This window comes from Buteo buteo, chromosome 3, assembly GCF_964188355.1.
Source record: "Buteo buteo chromosome 3, bButBut1.hap1.1, whole genome shotgun sequence".
In the NCBI taxonomy this organism is placed as follows: Eukaryota; Metazoa; Chordata; class Aves; order Accipitriformes; family Accipitridae; genus Buteo; species Buteo buteo.
In genome coordinates, this window is record NC_134173.1 from 5113654 (window position 1) to 5133432 (window position 19779).

Genomic DNA, 19779 nt, shown 5'->3' on the forward strand with positions numbered 1-19779 from the left:
TTATGCATTTAGTCTGACACATAAGAACACTATCTACAGGGGAGAACTTTTGTTGTAAAACGGTATCATATTATGCTTGTAATAAAGCAAATGCATAGTTCATTAGATACTTCAGAACTACAGTTCTTTTGAAACATAGGTATACTTTTCACCAAGTGTTGCATAGTATAAAAAAGGAGGAAAAAAAAGAGAAAAATTAAAAACAATGAGCGTATACAAAGAGCTATTGCTGGATTCTTAGGTACATTTTGATTACATATAATTTAGTACCAACACCTAAACCACAGGATCATTGAAAGCAAACCCCTGGATTACAGAATTTGTCTGTTTGTTTCAAAACACCACCACTATTTAAGGTTTGGTTGTATTTTAATGATTCATATTTCATACATCCTGTTACACAAAAGGCATTCATGGTTTACGGCACCGTTTTTCTTATTTTCCATACATGGTAAGATCTGTCCCTCCCACCTCTGTCTCAGAAGTGTTCCCCTGTGATATTTCTGAAGACACTGTGCATAGGCATTTTAGTTGCTTCTGTATCAAATATAAAGCCACTTAGTTAAAATTTGTTTAATTCTGAAGAATAAATGTTAGTGTATTTCACAGTGATGAAAAACTCAAAGGCTTATTACTCCCTCTTCATCCACCACCATGCTAGAAATTTTGAATACTTATTGTCACGATCGCACAGGCAAAAATCAAAGTTAAACTGTTTATGAAGGTTACACAGAATCTTGACTTCACAGCATTTTCTGCTATTTGTCAATTGCTTGACAGTTAAAAAATCTGTGTTAGGAGTTTTAACTGCTACCAAAAAAAAAAAAAAAAAAAAAAGGCCAATCAACTCTGTGTCTTTTTAATTTCCTAATTCTTATGGAAACAAAAGCCAGCATTAAGATGTTTTCATAATTACGCTTTCATTGCAAGATCAGATCTAAGGCATACATTATTCAGTGCAAAGTCATCACACACTACAGAGAGAAGACAAAAACCCCTTCATTCTCCCCTATGGACCCTACAGGTACATGTGCAAAACCCAGCAAGACTGAAATAAAGATGGACACAATGTACAAGATACTTGCGTAGTTAATATTTGCTCTATGGTTTTACAAAAAAAATAAATCAAATATTACAGAGATTACTATTTTTATAGCTTTGAGTAGTCTCTTAGTGGCCATCAATGTCAAACAACTTATTAAAGTCCAAATAAGAGTTCATGAATGGTATTACCGAAACCATCTAAGTTTACCAACAAGAGCAGCATTTGTTGTCACAATATGACCATCATCATTTAGACACACACAAACTAATGTAAGCCAAGCCTACACCATGTATCTTGAGGCTGGAGTTATATAAGGAATAGGTTTACAGTGTTTTGTTAAATACATGTTCAATACAAAGAAACATAAATAGCGATAGGAATATAACAATAACCTTGAACACAAATAAACCGTAACTTTAATCAAGTACTTCCATGAAAGAAACAGATAGCACAAAGAGATGCTCTAAATATTTTCTTACTATTTATTTTCTTGCTTTTATTTTCTTTTTTGCTCCTTGCCTTTTTCTCTTCTTCGCAAACTATTAATTGCAAGTCATGCCAACTGCAAGGGATGACTGAGACCTGGGCACAACAAAACTTAAAAAAAAACATGATGAAAAAAGACATGTTTTAACAGAAAGGCACACACATAACAAAAAGGAGGCTTTCGTTAACCACTCAGCAGGCACAGATTCTTTAGTGCCCGCTACTCCTCACGTGGGAAAGAGCCACGAGGTTTTCTCACTGGTCAATATTCTCTCTAACAGCAGCAGGCAGCCTGCACTTGTACAACATTTCTCCACACGCATTTTTCAAAAAAGCTTCCCAAGCAACATGTGCATGTCCAATATCATTTTACTTTTGGAGTCACAGACAGATTGAGTGACTGGATGCAGTTTAGCATGTTAAGACTGAACCGGTTACAGTCTCTTGCCTTCCAATCCGTGCCCAATCAAGCAAGAGGATAATGATCCCAAGTATTACAAAAACTTCAGTGAAAGTGAAATCTGGAATGCAGTATACAAGGAGGAGTGCAAACCTATTCACCTTTCAACCTAACAAAGCCAAGACACTTTCCATGTTGCCAATTACCCTGCATGTTCCAATTAAAACTCTTTTGATCACTCAATAGTAACCAGGTATCTTCTTTACCTGTAATAAATAATGTAATCTTGAAGAAAGGACCAAGCCTACAGAAGACAAGAGTCAGCAATTCAGCACATCCTACATTCACTTTTCAGCTATCTCCTGGGGAAAAAAAACATAACCTTCTGGTAACATAAGAGATGCATACTGTACAGCTGTGGCAGTTTCTATAATGAAACTCCAGATACAAATGATAATATCCATAATACAAACCATAATTCTAAAATATATCTGAATATGTGTGTATATATATATCTCTAAAAAGAAAATTATCTAAATTTTCTTTTATACACATATAAACACCCAGCTAATATGCCCCATAAAAATTTTTCCTTATTTAGGACTAATCTTTTAAATAACAGATTTTTAAACAGTCTCTTAGAATATTTTTTTTTAAACACTATCCGAAAATGAAGACCTATCTCAGGGTAATCAAAAAGCACACACAAAATAAATTAACATCATACAAATGTGGTTATATTGTTCAGAAAGTCCAATTCTCCCATTTGAAATGAAATGGAGACCAGTGTACCTTAGGGTGAATTATTCATCATTGTACAAATTCATTCCCTCTTTCCACGTAAGTCTTCATGTGAATTTAGCTGCATTTCCATAAAGCAAGAAACACAGTAAACGCGCAGAACTCTTGCAAAAGGGAGTCGTGTTTCACTGGATAAAATCAGGTTTTGCTGAAGGGCAGCAAGTCAACATTTTATCACCATCTGAACACTAGCAACACCTGTGCCCTTATAAGCTTCACACCTTGAATTAGCAGCAACATATTTGATGGGTTCAGTAGTAATTTTTCTTCCAGTATTGGATTAGACTACTTTGCATATACAGTAAGTCAAAAGTCTAGTACATGTGTGCAACATTAATCCACATTTACATCTAGAAACTCATAAATACACATGGAAACAAAGGTGACAGAACTAAATCTCGATTTAAATTAAAATATTTTCAGTCCACATATAGAAACAGCAGTGAAAAACGAGTATAAAGGAGATAGACAGCAGAAACAGAAAAGGAGTACAATAACTAAAACTGTAAGAAGTAGGTCACTGTTAAAAGGGCAAGTTGCAATTAAAATTGATCAACAGAAAATGTAGATTGTACCATCTGCATAAATGCTTAAATGCAGCATTATTTTGCACATCACATACAGTAGATGCGATTTCTAGGAAGCGTATTACAACAGCTGGCATACTTACTAATAGATTTATGGTATCTGAATACTTAATTTTCCAGCTCTTAATGTACAGTAGTTATGCATTATTAGCCTTTAAAGCTCTTTGTCAGCCTTTTAGAAGTCAAGGTTACATTTCCATGAATATTTAGTGTCCCAATAAGAAACTTACAACTATTCACCTTCAATGAGCTTTTATACAATACAAAGATACCAAATACCTTCTTAAGCTGAATCATTTCAATACTATGAGTTTTCTTTCTGCTATTTCAAAGGAAACACAAGGACCTTTGTAACTTCCAAAGTGAAGGGTGTTTTAAGGCAGTAAAAGACATGTATTAAGGTTTCCATGATTGTTTATGGTTGTCTATGTGAATAAACATATCACACACAATTGCTCTCATATATTTATCTACGTGACTTTGTTATACTGTACATGATTTAGCAATCTTCTTGAGAAATTTAAAGTGCCACAGTTCAAATGTGCTCATCTGTCTTTTCATGGGCTTCTAGTCCATTATAGTTGCCTTCAGAAACAAGCCCTTGCTTTAGTTAAAGAGCAGTCTTTTTAGGGGAAAAAAGAATTCATCCTTCACTGCTGTGCTAACTGGAATCCAGTGGTCGAACCAATCCTTCTTTGTAAACACGAAGAATAGCTTCACAAACAAATTTGTATTGACTCTGTATAAGAAAGAAAAAAACATTTACGGATGGTTAATTAAACTCCTGGTTATACAGTAGTATTGAACAGGACTAACAGTCCCACTGCTTCCTTTTCTCCTGGACAATGACAGGAGAGGAGACAGAAAAATGGAAGGAGAAAATCCAACTCTCCTGGCTGTGTTCACAGTAAACAAAGGGACAAGCATTAAAAATCTCACACTAAGGAAAACACAGTCCCCAAATTTAAAGTAACACATGCTTAAATCTCAGGGAATAGGATTTATTTGTAAAAGCTATGCAAATTTATATGATTCTTCTGACTAAGTTTAACTAGCTACTTATGTTCTTTATACATCTCATCTATATTCTTGGTAGTTACTTGATTATTACAAGTATTCTAACCTTGCCAATCCTGTAGTTACATATTACTCGGCACATTTAAGTTACATGACCAAAAATGCATTTAAAGTTACCATATATAGGCCCAACTGCCTTGCTAAACACTTTTTTTTTTAAACCACCTACACTATTGCAGAAGATGGAGTCACCTTATTTTCAATTTGTAATCAGACCACACATCTTTTGTAACAGAATGGGATCAAAACCTTTAGAATGAATATTTTTGAAGAGTAGCAGCCACATTAATTGTTCTGTCACCCAACATTTTGAGCTTACTTCGTTCTTAAAAAGTATTCCCCAGTTAGATTAGTGTTTCTTTTCTGAATTATACTATTACAAAGATTATTTCTTCCATGATCTTGTGATGGACCTATTTGTTAAAAGCAATTAGCCTGTGAGCCTCTTTCTGAAGAGTGATACAGGGAGACATTAGCAATAGGACTAGTGCAGAACTAAAAATCCACATAGCCTGAAAATATTTTTGTGACTAACAACGCCGAGAACACAAGATGATGGAAATTTGAATGAACTTACAAAGATCAAAGCATACCTCTCCTCCAAAAGTACTTTTCACTATTGTCAAAACCCCAAAATGAACACCTTTCCCCAAAGCTCCATGTTATGTATTCACAGAAGTACAGCTTCACATTTTCTAAATCCCTTTTTACATCTTTGAAATGTTCTCCCAGCTGCCCTTGTATGTCAGCTCTCATCACCTCTCCAGGAGCATCTGGAAACATTCTCCCAATATCTCCCAAAGGACAAGACTAAATGATAATGCTTGGACTGTGAAGGATGTTAGGCTGCATTTAAATAACAGTAGCTGGGGATGTTATTCTTGTCCATAACCTGCAATACATTTTCTCTAAAGTACAAAAAAACTTAAGGCAAACTGGGGGATGGAAATTAATTTTCTGCATCTTGATTTTCCTGCCTTTTCTTTCAACCTTTCAGTCAATTACTCCCACCTTCAATATCATTCTGTTCTTTTGTCTTTCTTAATTACCTTGACTTTTCTCTTCATTGTTATTGTCATTTGCATATTTCTACTGCCTGAACAAGCCAAGTGTGATATTTAGCTCTCTGTTCAATACTTCTTTTATCTTGTGTGATCAAGTTACCTAACAAATAAGAACGAGCACTTCGGCATTGCTTCCTCTGACTAAGACTGACTACTTGTTTTCTTTGCTCTTATCTGTTGCATGCATTCTTACTGCTCACTGAGCTGATAACTAGTTCTATTATGTACGTCCTAAAGCACTGCTTTCTGTATTGTTTAGTACCTCTAATTTCTCTTTAATGGAAGATAATGGTTAGGGGGTTTTTTGTTTTTTTGTTTGTTTTTTTTTTAAATGAAGGGCCATATGGTTACACAAATTTTGTTGTAGCTTTATTATTTCGGTCGAAGCTTTTGTTTGGCTGTTCCCAATGACCAAGTTACAGGTCTTTGAGAAATGACAGCTGTCTCTCATGACTAACAGCAGACACTAAACTGACCAGTTAATAGCTCTGATGAGTCCATTCTTACTTACTGAGTATGCCCTATCTGATATTAACTCACAACATGCATCTGGCTATGTGTATCGTCTTAGAATTGGAGCGCACACACAATCCCCACAGGGCAGCTGAGAATGCTTCAGGCAAGGCTATTACAACACAACAATCCCTAATGGCTTCTCCCAGAAGCCCTAAGCTGAATATCAAATATGAGCAGTGGGGCTAGCTGCAATGCAGGCATGGGAATGCGATAGAGCACCCACGATAGAATCAAAATGTTAACGTGCAGCTCTTTGGTGTTCTGTTTTCTCACAGTCGAGTGCTTGCTTCTGTGTCTCATTTACAGCACAGTATGCCAATTCTGCTCATTGGCTTTTCACAACAGTATTTGCATACTTCAGAAATAACAAGTGAATTTAGTTTCACAGTATTGCTCCTACATATCACCCCTCTCCTGATTGTGCTGATAGTGAACTGTGGAATACAGCAAGCAAGGTAAAGAATCCTGGTTTAGATAATCAGTTTTCCACACTCAAGGTCTGATTGTTAGTGTACTTATCACTATCCCCCATATTCTTCAGTTATATCAAACTGTAGAATACAAGGACAATTCCTGCTGATTTCTGTTGTAACAAGAGGGACTCGGCCTTCTGGCAAGCTGAAGGTTACTTCAGATTCTCATGTCTGATTCTCAAAAAGACAACCACCTCTACAAAATTTAAGCCTGAACTTGCTCAGTTCATTTTAGAAACTGAGGGGTGTAGAGAGGTACAAGTTCAGAAGCCAACATTCAGCTTCCTTAAACTTGAGGCTAGTGTTTCTCATCTCATGACATCCTTAGTCATAAGCTCAGGTCCCCTTTCCGCGAGGAACAGGCAGGAGACTATTCAGACAGCTCCCTCCTCCACCATACAGTCCCGATGCACTTCCAGAGAGTGCATTCCTAATGCAATGAACAAGACCGCCAGCAGCATGCATGAACAATCTCTGCTCACAGAGCACTCTAATGTTACATAAGCAACTGTAATTCCTGACGCTTTCACACTCTCTGATAAAGCAACACTTGTCCCCCATCTAGTCAATCATAAAGCTAGCTTCTGCGGTCGTTAATCTGTTAATGAATAGAATTTGTCTTCTCGAGTAAATTTTTTCCTTCCCTTGATCGAGTGGAAACACATTTTCTTTTGAAGATGAGAGGCAGAAATGCCCAATTTAACTGTTGACTTTGTGGGCCTAAACCCCTTTACTTCCATTTCTCATAGGGCATTTAGGTCTCTGAGATAACCCACACTTAATATTCTGTCATCCAACCTGTACTCAAGAAAGGAGAGCCTCCCATTCTTCATCCTTCATCTCTAATGTTCATTTCCAAAGCTGACAAAAAGTTGCCCTCATGATCTCAAATTGTCTTTGAGCCAATTCCATCTTAAAATCACCTTCTACTTTCATATTTCATTAATTAATACTACCCAAATTTTCCTGAATTTCATTCTTGCCCTTTGTTTTTTCCAGACTGGAGTAGTGGCAAAATTTAGAAAAAAATACATACAATGTTCCTATCAAATTTCTACTCCTAAAGTGGGCTCTTGAAAAGCCACTTCCTCTCTTCAAATCATACCACAAACCCTTTAATTTTACCTTCAGTTTAATAACTTCCTATAAGGCTCTGTACTAGAATGAAAAGCAAAAAAATTATTCTAGCTTCTTGCAGAGAATTTAGGCAAAAGGAACATGAACAGATTATTTGTGCAAGTCTGACTTTGTGCATTCTGACGACTTGCAATGTATAGAAATCAATTATCTTTTAACGGCAAGGTAAGAAATATTTACAAAAAAGTTAAATACACACCTCACAAGCAAAACAGCCTTTGCCACCATGCTATGTTACAATAAATGTAGGAAGCATGAAATATAATGGCAACTGAAAACTCATACAACCAGATCATTTAAAAAATCTTGGATCTGTTTTAAAACTGGACAAATGCAGCATATATACAGAAAATGATGTTTCCTCTCCATCACTTACTGATGTTTGCACCATCATAGCTCGCTGGTCTCGCATTTTTCGTACAATATCCAGTGGATAAACAGGTTGGTTTCTTTCAATTAAGCACATGGCTGTTTCCATAGTGACCAATACACCAGTGCGACCGATTCCAGCACTGTGAAATGTAACAGAAAAATAGTCTATAAAATTAGGTTTTTGCAATGCACCAGATTCATATCACAGTCTTAATACTAGGATGCTAAATAGCCTTAGAAATTACAGGAAGACCTTAATAAAATTAGTACAGAGTGCAAAGTTTATCTTTAAAGCAACTTCAGTAATATTTCCTGGCAATTATTAAAAAGAAAAGAATTTTTATATAAATAAAACTAAAACCTCACTTAAGGTAAATGGATTTTTAACAATTATAACTGCTTACAAGTCTGAATTCACTGGTTTGGTATTTTTGACTAAAAAAAGGTAAGAGCTAACTGACTGCTTTTTGACAGGCACAGGAACAACAGAAAAAAAATTTGCAGTACCATTCAAAATGAGGTTACAACAGTGGTAGAGGATAAAAATGGAGAACAACTTACATAGCAGATTATCAGCTCTGTGATAATTACATAACTAAGCCATTTCACCAAAAAGTTGCAGGAGAAAGAGAGAGAAAAGAAACTCATCCTTTAGGTACACCACCAGTGCTTCTGTCTTCAACAGTGAATGCTGGTGTTGCACGATTTAACATTTTCATTTAATTCAAAGAATCTGTTGTCTTGCAGACAAAGTTTTCAAAGCAAATGCTCATTCTATGGCTGAAGCAAACCTATAACCAGAATTTTAAAACACAGGTACCTGCAGTGAACAAGGACCGGCTCATTCTCTACTCTCTTTGGCCTCATACAGGTCACAAACTCCAAGAAGTCCATGGAGTCATCGGGAACACCATGATCAGGCCAAGCGACGTACTGGAGATGGGTGACGGTGTGTTGTTGTTCTGTCTAAAATACAGTAAGGTTTTCAAAAAGTGTTCAGTGTCATGACTCCTGTATTGATGTTTGCTAAATACAAGTCATACTTTTCACAGTAAGTGTATTCTGCAGATGCTATAAGATGCATATGATATAGAAAACGTTTGTCATTTTCAGATTCTCACATGAACATGTAATTCTTAGAAAGCATGCAAAAGGCATAACATTTTCTAAATGAGGTATCAAGTTTAACTTCTGTGATCTAAACACATTTTAATTTTTTTGAGTTTATTGACTGTTGACCTATTATACCTTGACATCAGTGATTCACCCGAGGTAAAATGCTGCAAGACTTATGCATAATAGTTTAGAACAGGTTGAAAGAAACAGCTAAAACCAGCAGAAGAGCTATTGAGAACAATATCAAAATAACAGGGTCTTGGGCTACACAAACCATTCTAAATATGTATGTCTGCATACTTACAGATTCAGTTATAATATAAAGTTGCCTGCAACATTTGCTAAATCTGGTTTCTGTTAGAAAACAATATCTATATTATTCATACATACGTGTTCATTGTACATATGAGTGACTTCTGTATGATACAGGATACTTTTTCGTATGAAAGCAATATAATTAGTTAAAAGATTCTGTTGTACAAAAAGCTCTTTTTTTTATTCAATTATACCTAAAAAACTGGTTTTACATAAGTTCTTTCAGTTTAGCTTTTTGTTAACTTCGATTATGAAATTACTCAATCATCTTTGCATTCAGATTGGGCTCAACTGCTATGTTACAGATGTAACCAATGATTAAGACACTCCTGCGCTCTGCTGCATCACACAATGAGGATCTCGCTCTTTACAAACTGAGACAAGTTTTCATGTTCCTTTATTTCTTCCACACGTTTAGCAACAGTTAAACTGTTAGCTGCATTTTATCGATGTCCATTACTAGACTTCACATTTGACATACTACTGAAATAAAAATCTCCTTTATCACTGTATTAGTCTATAAAACCTGGCCTCTCCCTAGTGGTCCATGCAAGAATGTTTTCATGATGCTAGTGACTTTAAGAGGTTGTTCCCCTTTCTCTTAAGTGCACAACTACTGAAATACATGACCTGCTTTAAATACCTTCAACTGCTTGCTTTCCTCTTCCACTTGAGGAAGTAGTTAAGACTCCAAGGGAGCAGGCTAGTAAGATACAGAAGACAGAATAACTACTGCCTACATACCAAGTAGAGTCCTAGGAAATGTGTTTATTCCAGTTAAAGTCACTGCAGAAATATACAATTGCCTCCAGGGACACGAAGATAAACAACACAGCTCATCCTCTGCTTCTTAAAGATAAAGCCTGAGCAATCACAATAAAAAGGTCTAGCATAAAGCCCAAGTGGACAATATAACCTAACCTTAATGACCAAGCTCGCTATAATACAAATTGCATTGGGATCTATCATGCAGGTTGTCGAAAGACCCCACAATGACTGGGATCTCTGCAAGAAAAAGCATGGCCTTTTTCTACTCAGTTTTGCTGCCATTATGTAGTTGAGCTTGACCAAATGATTATAGTTTAAATTTTTCTGAAATGCCACAGATAGAAAAAACCCCCACCATGACAAGAAAACATTGTTAAAAAGTCCTCTTCTGCAAATCTGCATGTGCTTAATCAGAACCTTTTCAAAAGGGAAATGAGATAAATGCAAAAATTACAGGTAAGAGTTTGAGCTGATTCTCTGAAATCGGAGACATTTGAATTACAGCATTCAGGTGAAACAAGGACTTGATTCATTCTGAAGTAATCCAAGAGTGAGTATCCAGTCACCTTCCATGTGCATCAAGAACTTCTAGCCATGCCTCACGGGTAAGTGCCAGTGACACACCCGAGAACCACTGACAGTGATCTGTAGCATCAAAAGCCATTTTAGAAGCTCAGAAAAGAAGAAAGAGTTAACTTAATTTTTACTTATTGATAATTCAGGCTCAAATATAGCTAGTTGCATTTTTTTTTTTTAAATAGTTCGTAGATATTAAGTACAACAAGCATGTTACATAAGGCATTCAGAATAAGAATACACTGTAAGAGCATGCACGTAGTCCTCAGAGCTGCTTCTTTTGGTATGATCATTTTCTGTTACGTGCCCTATTCATCCCTAGAGACCAACATAGCTGTTTGGTAATTATTCCAGGTATGCCTCAAGCTTCAGTATAGTTTTCTAGTTATTTGTGTTTTGATATAATCAGTTTTGATTCTTTTGGTTGAGCTCTTTAGAGATGATTCAAATTGTTAAACCTTGACCATTACATCACTCGCTTTTCAAGATGAAGTATTTAAAAATACTTCATTTTTTTATTAGTAAGTTAAACCTACTGTAAACAGTAGTTATATTCATATAGGTTAGAACTAGTTTTTCTAATTCTAATATTTTTGTCTCATGTGGAAGATATCAAGTCAGTACTCTGATAAAGTCTATATTTCTTTTAAGCTATTTTTAGTGTTTTTTTTTTAATATAAAATCTTCAAGTCATTACAACCATAATGAAAGTCAGCTTTTAAATTCAGAAAACATCAGTCAAATACCACCACACATGGAAATAACTTGCATTAAAAGACCATAGTTACTACAATCTAGCACTCATACATTAAAAAAGTGCTAGAGTTAAAGTTACTGGCCCCATAGTTAGCCCCACTGTACATGTCCTATTAACAATACTTACTTTTAAACACACTATTTCTGTCAGACCCTGCTACTTTGTACAAACCTGGTAATGGAAAATAAGAGGTAGCTTCTCATTATGCTCAAGGTGCTCTCCAAACCATTATTCTCTCCAAGTCAGCTTAAATCCTTTCCACAATTTTTTTTTTTTTTTGAACTGAGGTTTTCAATGACAGTCATTATTGTACCATCCTAATGACTGATAAATGTAGAATTTATCTTTATAAAATCTGGCTACATTAGTCCCGTTTTATAAGTCTAAACTTACACAAAGTGAGACAGCGAGAGTTGCTCATGTCCCAGTTGCTATTTTTGCTAACTTGACATTGTACACCTTATTTTTCCAAAAATATTTAATGTTTTTTGCACTCACATAGGCTGATTTCAATTGAATTTTTGTATTTGATATTTCCACAAATCAGCTTAAAAATGGTGGACTGAAAAGAATGAGTCCAAACACCTTAGACTCCTGTGACACTTCAAGATTATGTAATTCGCCCAGTTTATCATCAGCCACTTGGCCAACATTTAGCTGCTTCAAGGTGTTGACCCACATTTACTTGGCACGCAGCTACAGAGGTCTAAGACATCATATGTGTCCCAAGGTATTTGTTACTGTCCTTCTGATAACGGTTACAGCTGCTGCAGCAAACGTATCAGCCAAAAAAAGATGTACTTGTACCTACCCCTCCTGTGCAAATTCAAGACATCTTACTGCAAAAGTAACTTCATTGTGGTTAAGCTAATATCACAGATTTCACTCAAAAACACAGGGTAAAGACACATGATATTTTCCAGTAAGTATGCCATTGGCATTGCAACTCCTGACAAAGTATAGGGCTGTCAGAGGTAAAAAGCTTCAAACGGCTGCTGTAACACTTGCAAAACAATCTCATTGTCAAGACCATCTTTCTGCAGTTTGCAGCCTTGCTTATTATAATTACATCAAAAGGCAGGCTTGCTCGTTTCATTCTTCTAAAATGACTCTCCCTGTGTTCTCCAGAAAAATAACACACACAGCTTAGAGTGATAACACTCATATAGCAAGAAGGAAATTTAGGCTTGAAAGAACAACCTTAATTTTGACTTTTCTTAAAATTCAAGAACTGATTTTTGCTTTTCACCTTTTAATTTAATGTCCTTTTTGGTCTAAGTTATAATATAATCTTCACTAAAAAAAAAAAGAAAAGAAATTTCACCATTTAGAACTACATTAACCTTGAAATGGTCCTATTATCTTCTAAGCAGGAAAAGGTACGGTCTTTGCTACTAAGCTTCACAAATATACCTTGAAAGCTGAGACTCAGTGATCAGGGTTAAAGCCTAGCTTCTGAAGAGTAGATACTTTGGCAGTGGCATCTGGCATTTCTTTGGGTAACTGTTTCCACCTCATTATGCTTCTGTACACCCTTGCCATAACATTTTTAATCTACTTTTGTTCTTCATCTCTTTACCGTTCAAAACCAACTCGTTTTCTTCTGTCATGAGTATTTGACAGAACAGAACACGTTCAGCGCAGATGCTTTTCAGAGAAGCCTTTAAAATACCCCTGCAGTGCAACAGGTTTGTTCAAGACATTTATAACATGGTCAAATTTACATAGATTTCTTTGGAAAGAGAAAATACAAGGTCTTGTTTAACGCGCAGAAGCAAAAGTTTCAGTGAACCAATCTAAGAATATTTAACACGAGCAAACTCAACATTTCCCCCCACAAAATGCTGTATGACAAGTACCTGGCAAGGAAGACAACTGGTGTGGAAAGCCTCAGCCCAAACAATTAAGATGTGTAAAAATTACAGATATCCTATTTTCAGCTATTTATAGCAGAAAGCGCTGGCAGTATAGTTATTTACATTGCTGCCTTTGTTTCTTCTATTATCAATTTAACACAGTCACTAGAAGGCCTACATGCTGGTCATTGATAAACAGAAAGATACCAGTCATTCTTCATCTTGCAATTTTACCTCCTCCCTTCAGCAAACAGCAATATCCTTCCTTAGCAAAACGAATTTATGCTTAATTTTAAATTTGTTTGAATGGCTGCATCAATTTATTCTGTTTTTCCTCAAATCATCGCCTCCATCATCGTGATGTCCATGGAAAGTGATAGCTTTTAAATTGAAACAGAGCTTGTCTCCCCAAATCCCTCTATTTGCATTGTCATTGTCTGCACAATCATGCTAAACAGTCCACGTTATGACACAAGCAACTGCCTTAATTATCTTGACCTGGGCTGTTCACAAGGTGTAAGTGCTCTCTCATGGCACTGACTCCTCATTCATTATAGCAATGGTATAACTTTTCTTTAAAAGATGAAATTCAATCAATTTTTAAACGTCTTGATTTTTTTTTTCCTTTTTGTTTGAACGATTTAGTTTAGTTGACAAAACTAAGCAGGTGGGAGAATGACAGGGCACTTTGGAAACAACTAACAAGGTGTGGCAACAACTAAGTAAGATGTGGCAGAATAAAGAAAAAAAACAAACTTGCAAAATTACAGTTCTTCAAACTTATGTGAGAAATATGCTTCAGCAAGCATCATCTCCACAGCCCTGCTAAGTTCCATGGCTGGGTTCTAGTCACACTGAATTGAAATCAAGAAAAAAGCTTGTTTAAACAAGGGAAAGCAGCAAAAAAGTTTTTTTCAAAACATAACCGGATGAAATCAGTGAGATTTAATGAGCAATGATGTTTTGCGAGGCAATTATCTTAAAGGAAACTGAATGAAAGTTTTCTTCAATGATTAAAAAGAAATATTTATCTTGTTTTACAAAATAGTGTACTGTGTGATGAATTCTGCTCTCACACTACACAATTTCTTTCCTTTGGTCTGTTTGCTCTGGTGCCCAAAAATGTTCTGAAGCTTTTTTTAAAATATAAAAAAACCTCAACAAACCAAAACCAACCCAACCTCAAAAAAACAAACTTAGTGCTTTATTTGCTTTTCTTTCACTTTTCTACAGGATAGCTTTCAATTTTGGTCTTGAAAAGAAAAGGCAGGAAATTAATCCTTATTTCATTTCATGAGGCTTAGAAAGGTTACAAATATTTCACACATTTGCAGTCATTTGCTGATCTTCAATGACAGGTAAGGAAGTACCGAGTTAAGTACCGAGTTAAACTGTATCAGAAAAATCCTAAAAAGTTTCTTGTTCATCAAGTCTCCTGAACATATATGAACAAAAGGCCAAGGGCATCATTTCATAAACTTCTCTTTTGAGCTATTTTCCCCTAAAGGCACATTTGAAACCTATGCAACTTAATTCACAGGAAAGTCTTTCACAAATATGCCGTTCCAACAGAAAGCAAGTCTCTTGTGAGTTTGGAAGCTTTATCCGTCTTACTATTAAAAGCTACTTGTCTTCAAAAAGACCAGTCCGATGACGCTCACATTAGTTCAGGGAATAATAAAACCCTGGTTTGAATTCAGATGACTTTTTATGTATTCTTCAAAGAATACAATAACAATATCTGTGAGAGGTAGTACATATAAAGCTTTGCCAAGTCTATTCAAACACAAGGTGCCTTCTATAGAATACATTTGGTTAGCTTTAAGAAAGCAACTCAAATGACATGTAAACCTAGGAGATACTTCAGTGTTTCAGAGAGTTCTTTCACTATGTTTTAACAAGCTACAGAGGGTTTTTATTTCCATCTGAAATGCCAAATGCACACAGAGCTATGTATTTTTGTTGTTATTGTATAGACAGCCCAGTGTTCAGTGTTCTTTTGAGTGTAGCCACTTTATTTAAGTGTACAAGTAAACTTGCCTTTAGTGAAAAAAAACCCCAAACCAAAACAACCTTACCCTCACTGCAAACACACATCCACCTAGGACTAACTTTAGCATGCTTTCGTCTAACCTAGATGAAATCTACTCAAGCATATGCCTTAGCATTAGAAAGGATGTTCTCAGCTGAGAGCTATCATGAGACAATTCGCACAGCTGAAGATCCCTGTAACTTTCACATCTGTTAACACGTCTACAAAGGTACACTATATTCTCACACAACTCAAAAAGAATTAACTTGTATTAAAAAAAATAAATAAAAATGACTCCCCCATTCTCATTAGGATTTTGACTTTCACATGCTAGTAAATAGACACCTGAAGTGAAAACAGGTAGTGAATACAGTTAACTGGTGAATTTACTCAAAACCATGTACTGTTTTGATAAATACTAACCAAGAAAAAGAACAAGTATTTGAGAAGAGTAAAGTGTAATAGTTTACATGAAGCATTAGCTAACCCAAGTTAACTGGCAATCAACTACTTTGAGTGACAGGGACTAAAAGTTTGTCTACCTATACTCTACAGTACTGCTTTAATGAGGTTCGTTTCTTCTGTGCTGACATTCAAGTTTATCACTTACAGATTAATTGGCTGAAAAACAGAACAAAAAAATCATGCTGCTCCCTGGCTGGATGGTTTCTCATAGCTAGAAACTGAAACACTGTAAACCATCTTAACTGAAAGACCTTAAAGTACTGGCATCTCACATGTTCATGATTACAAAGGAAGTCTTGATCATATTAAAACAAATTTGGATGCACTGCCAAGTGATAGATTCAGTCACAAATTTATAAGACTAAAGCGTGGGTCATCTTGCTGTAAGAACATCAATTAAATGTTACATTTTAAACCAGAAATTTTCTTTTTCTTACTACTAGCAATTCTAGTAACAGTAAAATCTACTTAACTTTAACTTTACTTTAACTTTATACAGAAGTTTAAAAGACTGACTAGTATTGGAACTGTAAGTTAGCATTTGGTCATTACACAGTGATTTCTTACACATGTATCTTATGATAGTGCAAACCCTTCATCTTTTTAGAAAATGTTTGTGACCATAGAATTTTAGAAAAGTGATGAGAAGGAATTGTATAACAAATGTAGGACAACTCACAAACAAAAGCCACACTACATCCCATATATTCAGGTTGTGGGAAGTCTAGATGTGATCTGAACATAGATTTCACAACACAAGCTGATATATAAGAAGTAGTCCGTGTATTTAACTTTCTCTTTGCTTTATAACCCTTCAATTGGCATAAAGTATTAACAGCTATGGTATATAAGTACCTTACATAAATCGAACACATTTCAATTGAGATATATAAGGATTTTTTTTCTTTTTTAAAATTGGATTAAAGACAATGAAAAGGAACTGGTGAGATTCTGCATCTTCTCTCAAAACATTATTATTACGCTTCACTTTGTTAGCTATTCTAGCTGCATGTGCCACTAACCAAGTGACCCATATTTCATCCTTGAAAGAGCACAGTTACTTAGGAAAAAACCTCATTGAAAATCAAAATACTTGTGAAGAGTCAGTGACTGCAAAACTGTTTACAGAAGAGCACTAAACGTCTTTATGAAGCTTATTACAGTACCTGTACAGCGTAATGTATTATAGAACTTCAGAAAGTGTGTTTTTAGAGAAGCTGTAAAGAAATAATCATACTATGTTGATTAATATAATATATTAATATTCTTTTTCTAAAAATGTGTATATAGATGCACACACTTTTATATTCACACACAGGGACGTACATGCTCAGACACAGAGTCTATATCTACCTATCTATACACGTATTCATTCAGCTTGCTTGGGAATAATTAAAGATAACGGGTGTTTACCTCAACATTCGTAATCACCATTTCTCTAACAACATAGGCAATCGTACAATCTTCAGACTGGCATCTGACACGAAAGCTGCCATATTCCATTACATCTGGTGGATCAGGCCAATACTGATGACATTTGGTCTGTAAAGAAAATTAAGCAAACATCAAGTCGGTATACAGGCACTTCTGTTTCCAGTCTCCCCTCCAATGCTATGGTTCAGGGAATTGAAGGAGCGGTATAAAAATCTATTCTGGTTTGTTCGTGAGGTGTTTACATCCAAATTGGAAAATAGCATGACAAAATAGACTAAATTCTCTATAAACGTTTTAGTCATTTATAATAAAAATTCAGGTAAACTGGATGCAAGATGCTTTCTGTCTGGTACTTATCTGCAATTGCTAAAATGACTTCTGAAGACATAATGTAGGAGGAGAAACAGACAGACTTATTCAGCCTTAAGAAAAGTGTAGGGGACAAATTTTTAACTAACTTTGCTATAACCTGCTATTAGGTGGCTGAAGACAGACCCACAGTTTTCTTGAAAGCGAACAATGAAAGGACAAGAGGTGACTGAAAAAAAGATTCAAAAAGGGAAATTCTGATTAGAAGTTGGCAAAAAATTTCTGTGAGTATGGTCAAGCACAGAAACAAGATGCCCTATGAGGCTGTGGAATCTCCATCCATGGAAATAAAACTGTGACCAGCTACATACCATGACCATGGTTAAAAGCTGTTGCTTTTCAGCTTTCACACTTCTTTCATACATTTCAATGAGGAATTACATTGTTGATTAACTGTCCTTACTTACGTCTCAATCATTATGCTGTTTAGGACCTCAAATACTCACTCTCTTGCTTTCCAGAAAAAATTGGGTTTTGACTGGGATGCCAGATAAATTTGATAGTGTAGGATAGATCACATAGGAAGTAAAGATAAAGGCTACAGTGAAGGCATAGAGAAGTCATCATCTCCACCTCTTAAAAAAAACCTGTTCAGTTTTCAGCTTCTAAAACTTCAAAACCAATCCCCTTATGTGCATTAATAATCTAAAAACTTAATCTTTAAAGCTACAAATGATACGTTAAATCAAAGTACAACAGAATGCACCATATACTGCTTTAATTTTCACTGTATTATTCTGAAATTAATGGAGTGCTAGAATTTATTGAAACAGAATTAAAAGAATTATCAAAGCAATTCTAGTAAAAAAACTACAACATAAGTAAAAGCAAGTAGGTTTAATTCTGACCACCAGCATGCTAAAACTAGTAAGTACTCCAATGGCAGGCTCTTATTTGAAGCCAGACCACAAGTTTTGCTCAACCTGCTCGACGCTTCCAGGCGTCTGCTGAATTGTTAGGAAAGCAACGGCCACATGGAGCCCAGTTCTCAGGGGGAAAAAAATGACAGCACATAGTACCTGGTTGATCAACAAGGCAGAGTCAATACAGTGATTTCTGTTTATCAGACAGCTGGTTTATTTTCAAAGCAGCATAACAAAAAGAAAGTTGCAGAGTATCTGTTCCTGTAAGTAATTCAGAAAGCCTGGCCTTCATAGAAATGATTCAACAGACTCAGCTGGCCTATTTTAGGGTTATTTAATCATAACAATGGGAAAAAAGTTTAAAGGCACAGTACATTTCTTCAGCATACAAAGAACCTGAACACTTACCCGTCCTCGTTCAGTGAGAGTTGTTAACATGATGATCAGTGACAACTTGTGATCCCAGACTACTTGCCAGAAGTGTGCACATGTGTGTGGAAGAGGCCCCTGAGTAGCAATGTACCTGTTCACAATGCCCACAGAAGGAATTTCCATCTATAAAGAGAAAGAAAAATCCTATGTAAAGTTTGCTCTCTCTAGTCAAGTGCTATTTTAATTCAGCCTTTCATTCAAACAGGAAGTTTTGAGGGAAGATTAAGGCGGCAAGCTGAGTAATAAGATGATTAAGATCACAATTTGTTATGTGAAAAATCTTTAAATATTTAATTTAAACCAGTTGTATACTATAGATTCTATAGTCCTTCATGCTGACCTAGGAAAAAATGATAAACAGTGAAAATGTATTTGAAAACTTCAAACTGCAAAGCTTTCCAAATTTTCTTTAGTATTTGGTAAGGAATAATGGCAAGGTGTAGCAAAAGCGGTTTATTGCCTGATACTAGACACAGTAAGTTAATAGTTGATTCTGTGGTTCAGGTGTTTAACTTAAGTATCTGACAAACATCTATTTATTTTCCCCTCTTTTCCCTGTCTCCCAGCCTACACACATGATTAGGGCAATCAGGGCTCTGGTTTATCTTCTGGACTCTTCATAGCATAGTTGGTAGGCCGTAAGTGGTTCTATAGGGAAAAAGGCTTAGTTTTACGCTCTAAGACAACCTCAGCATTTACAGTACATGGAAAGGTAAAACAATTTTTACTGGTTAATGACTCTGCACTTATTACAGTGTATACCACATGATTGCATCTACTGTGTGTCAGGATGGCCACTTGTTTCACAGGAGATGCTTCATCTTTTACATTACAAATT

General features: G+C 35.6%; 1 protein-coding gene across 6 annotated transcripts in view; it reads right to left on the reverse strand.

Moving 5' to 3' along the window:
- Nucleotides 1–350: 350 nt before the first annotated feature.
- The window catches only part of PTPN3 (protein tyrosine phosphatase non-receptor type 3), a 170570-nt gene continuing 151141 nt past the window's right edge, over nt 351–19779 (reverse strand). For all 6 annotated transcript variants that reach the window (XM_075022724.1, XM_075022722.1, XM_075022726.1 and 3 more), the window contains 5 exons: nt 18918–19064; nt 17257–17385; nt 8779–8924; nt 7963–8098; nt 351–4058 (listed from right to left, as the gene is read on the reverse strand). In XM_075022724.1, the coding sequence (XP_074878825.1) occupies nt 3981–4058; nt 7963–8098; nt 8779–8924; nt 17257–17385; nt 18918–19064 (636 nt within the window). In that variant the 3' untranslated portion in view covers nt 351–3980. The remainder of the gene's footprint in view (nt 4059–7962; nt 8099–8778; nt 8925–17256; nt 17386–18917; nt 19065–19779) is intronic.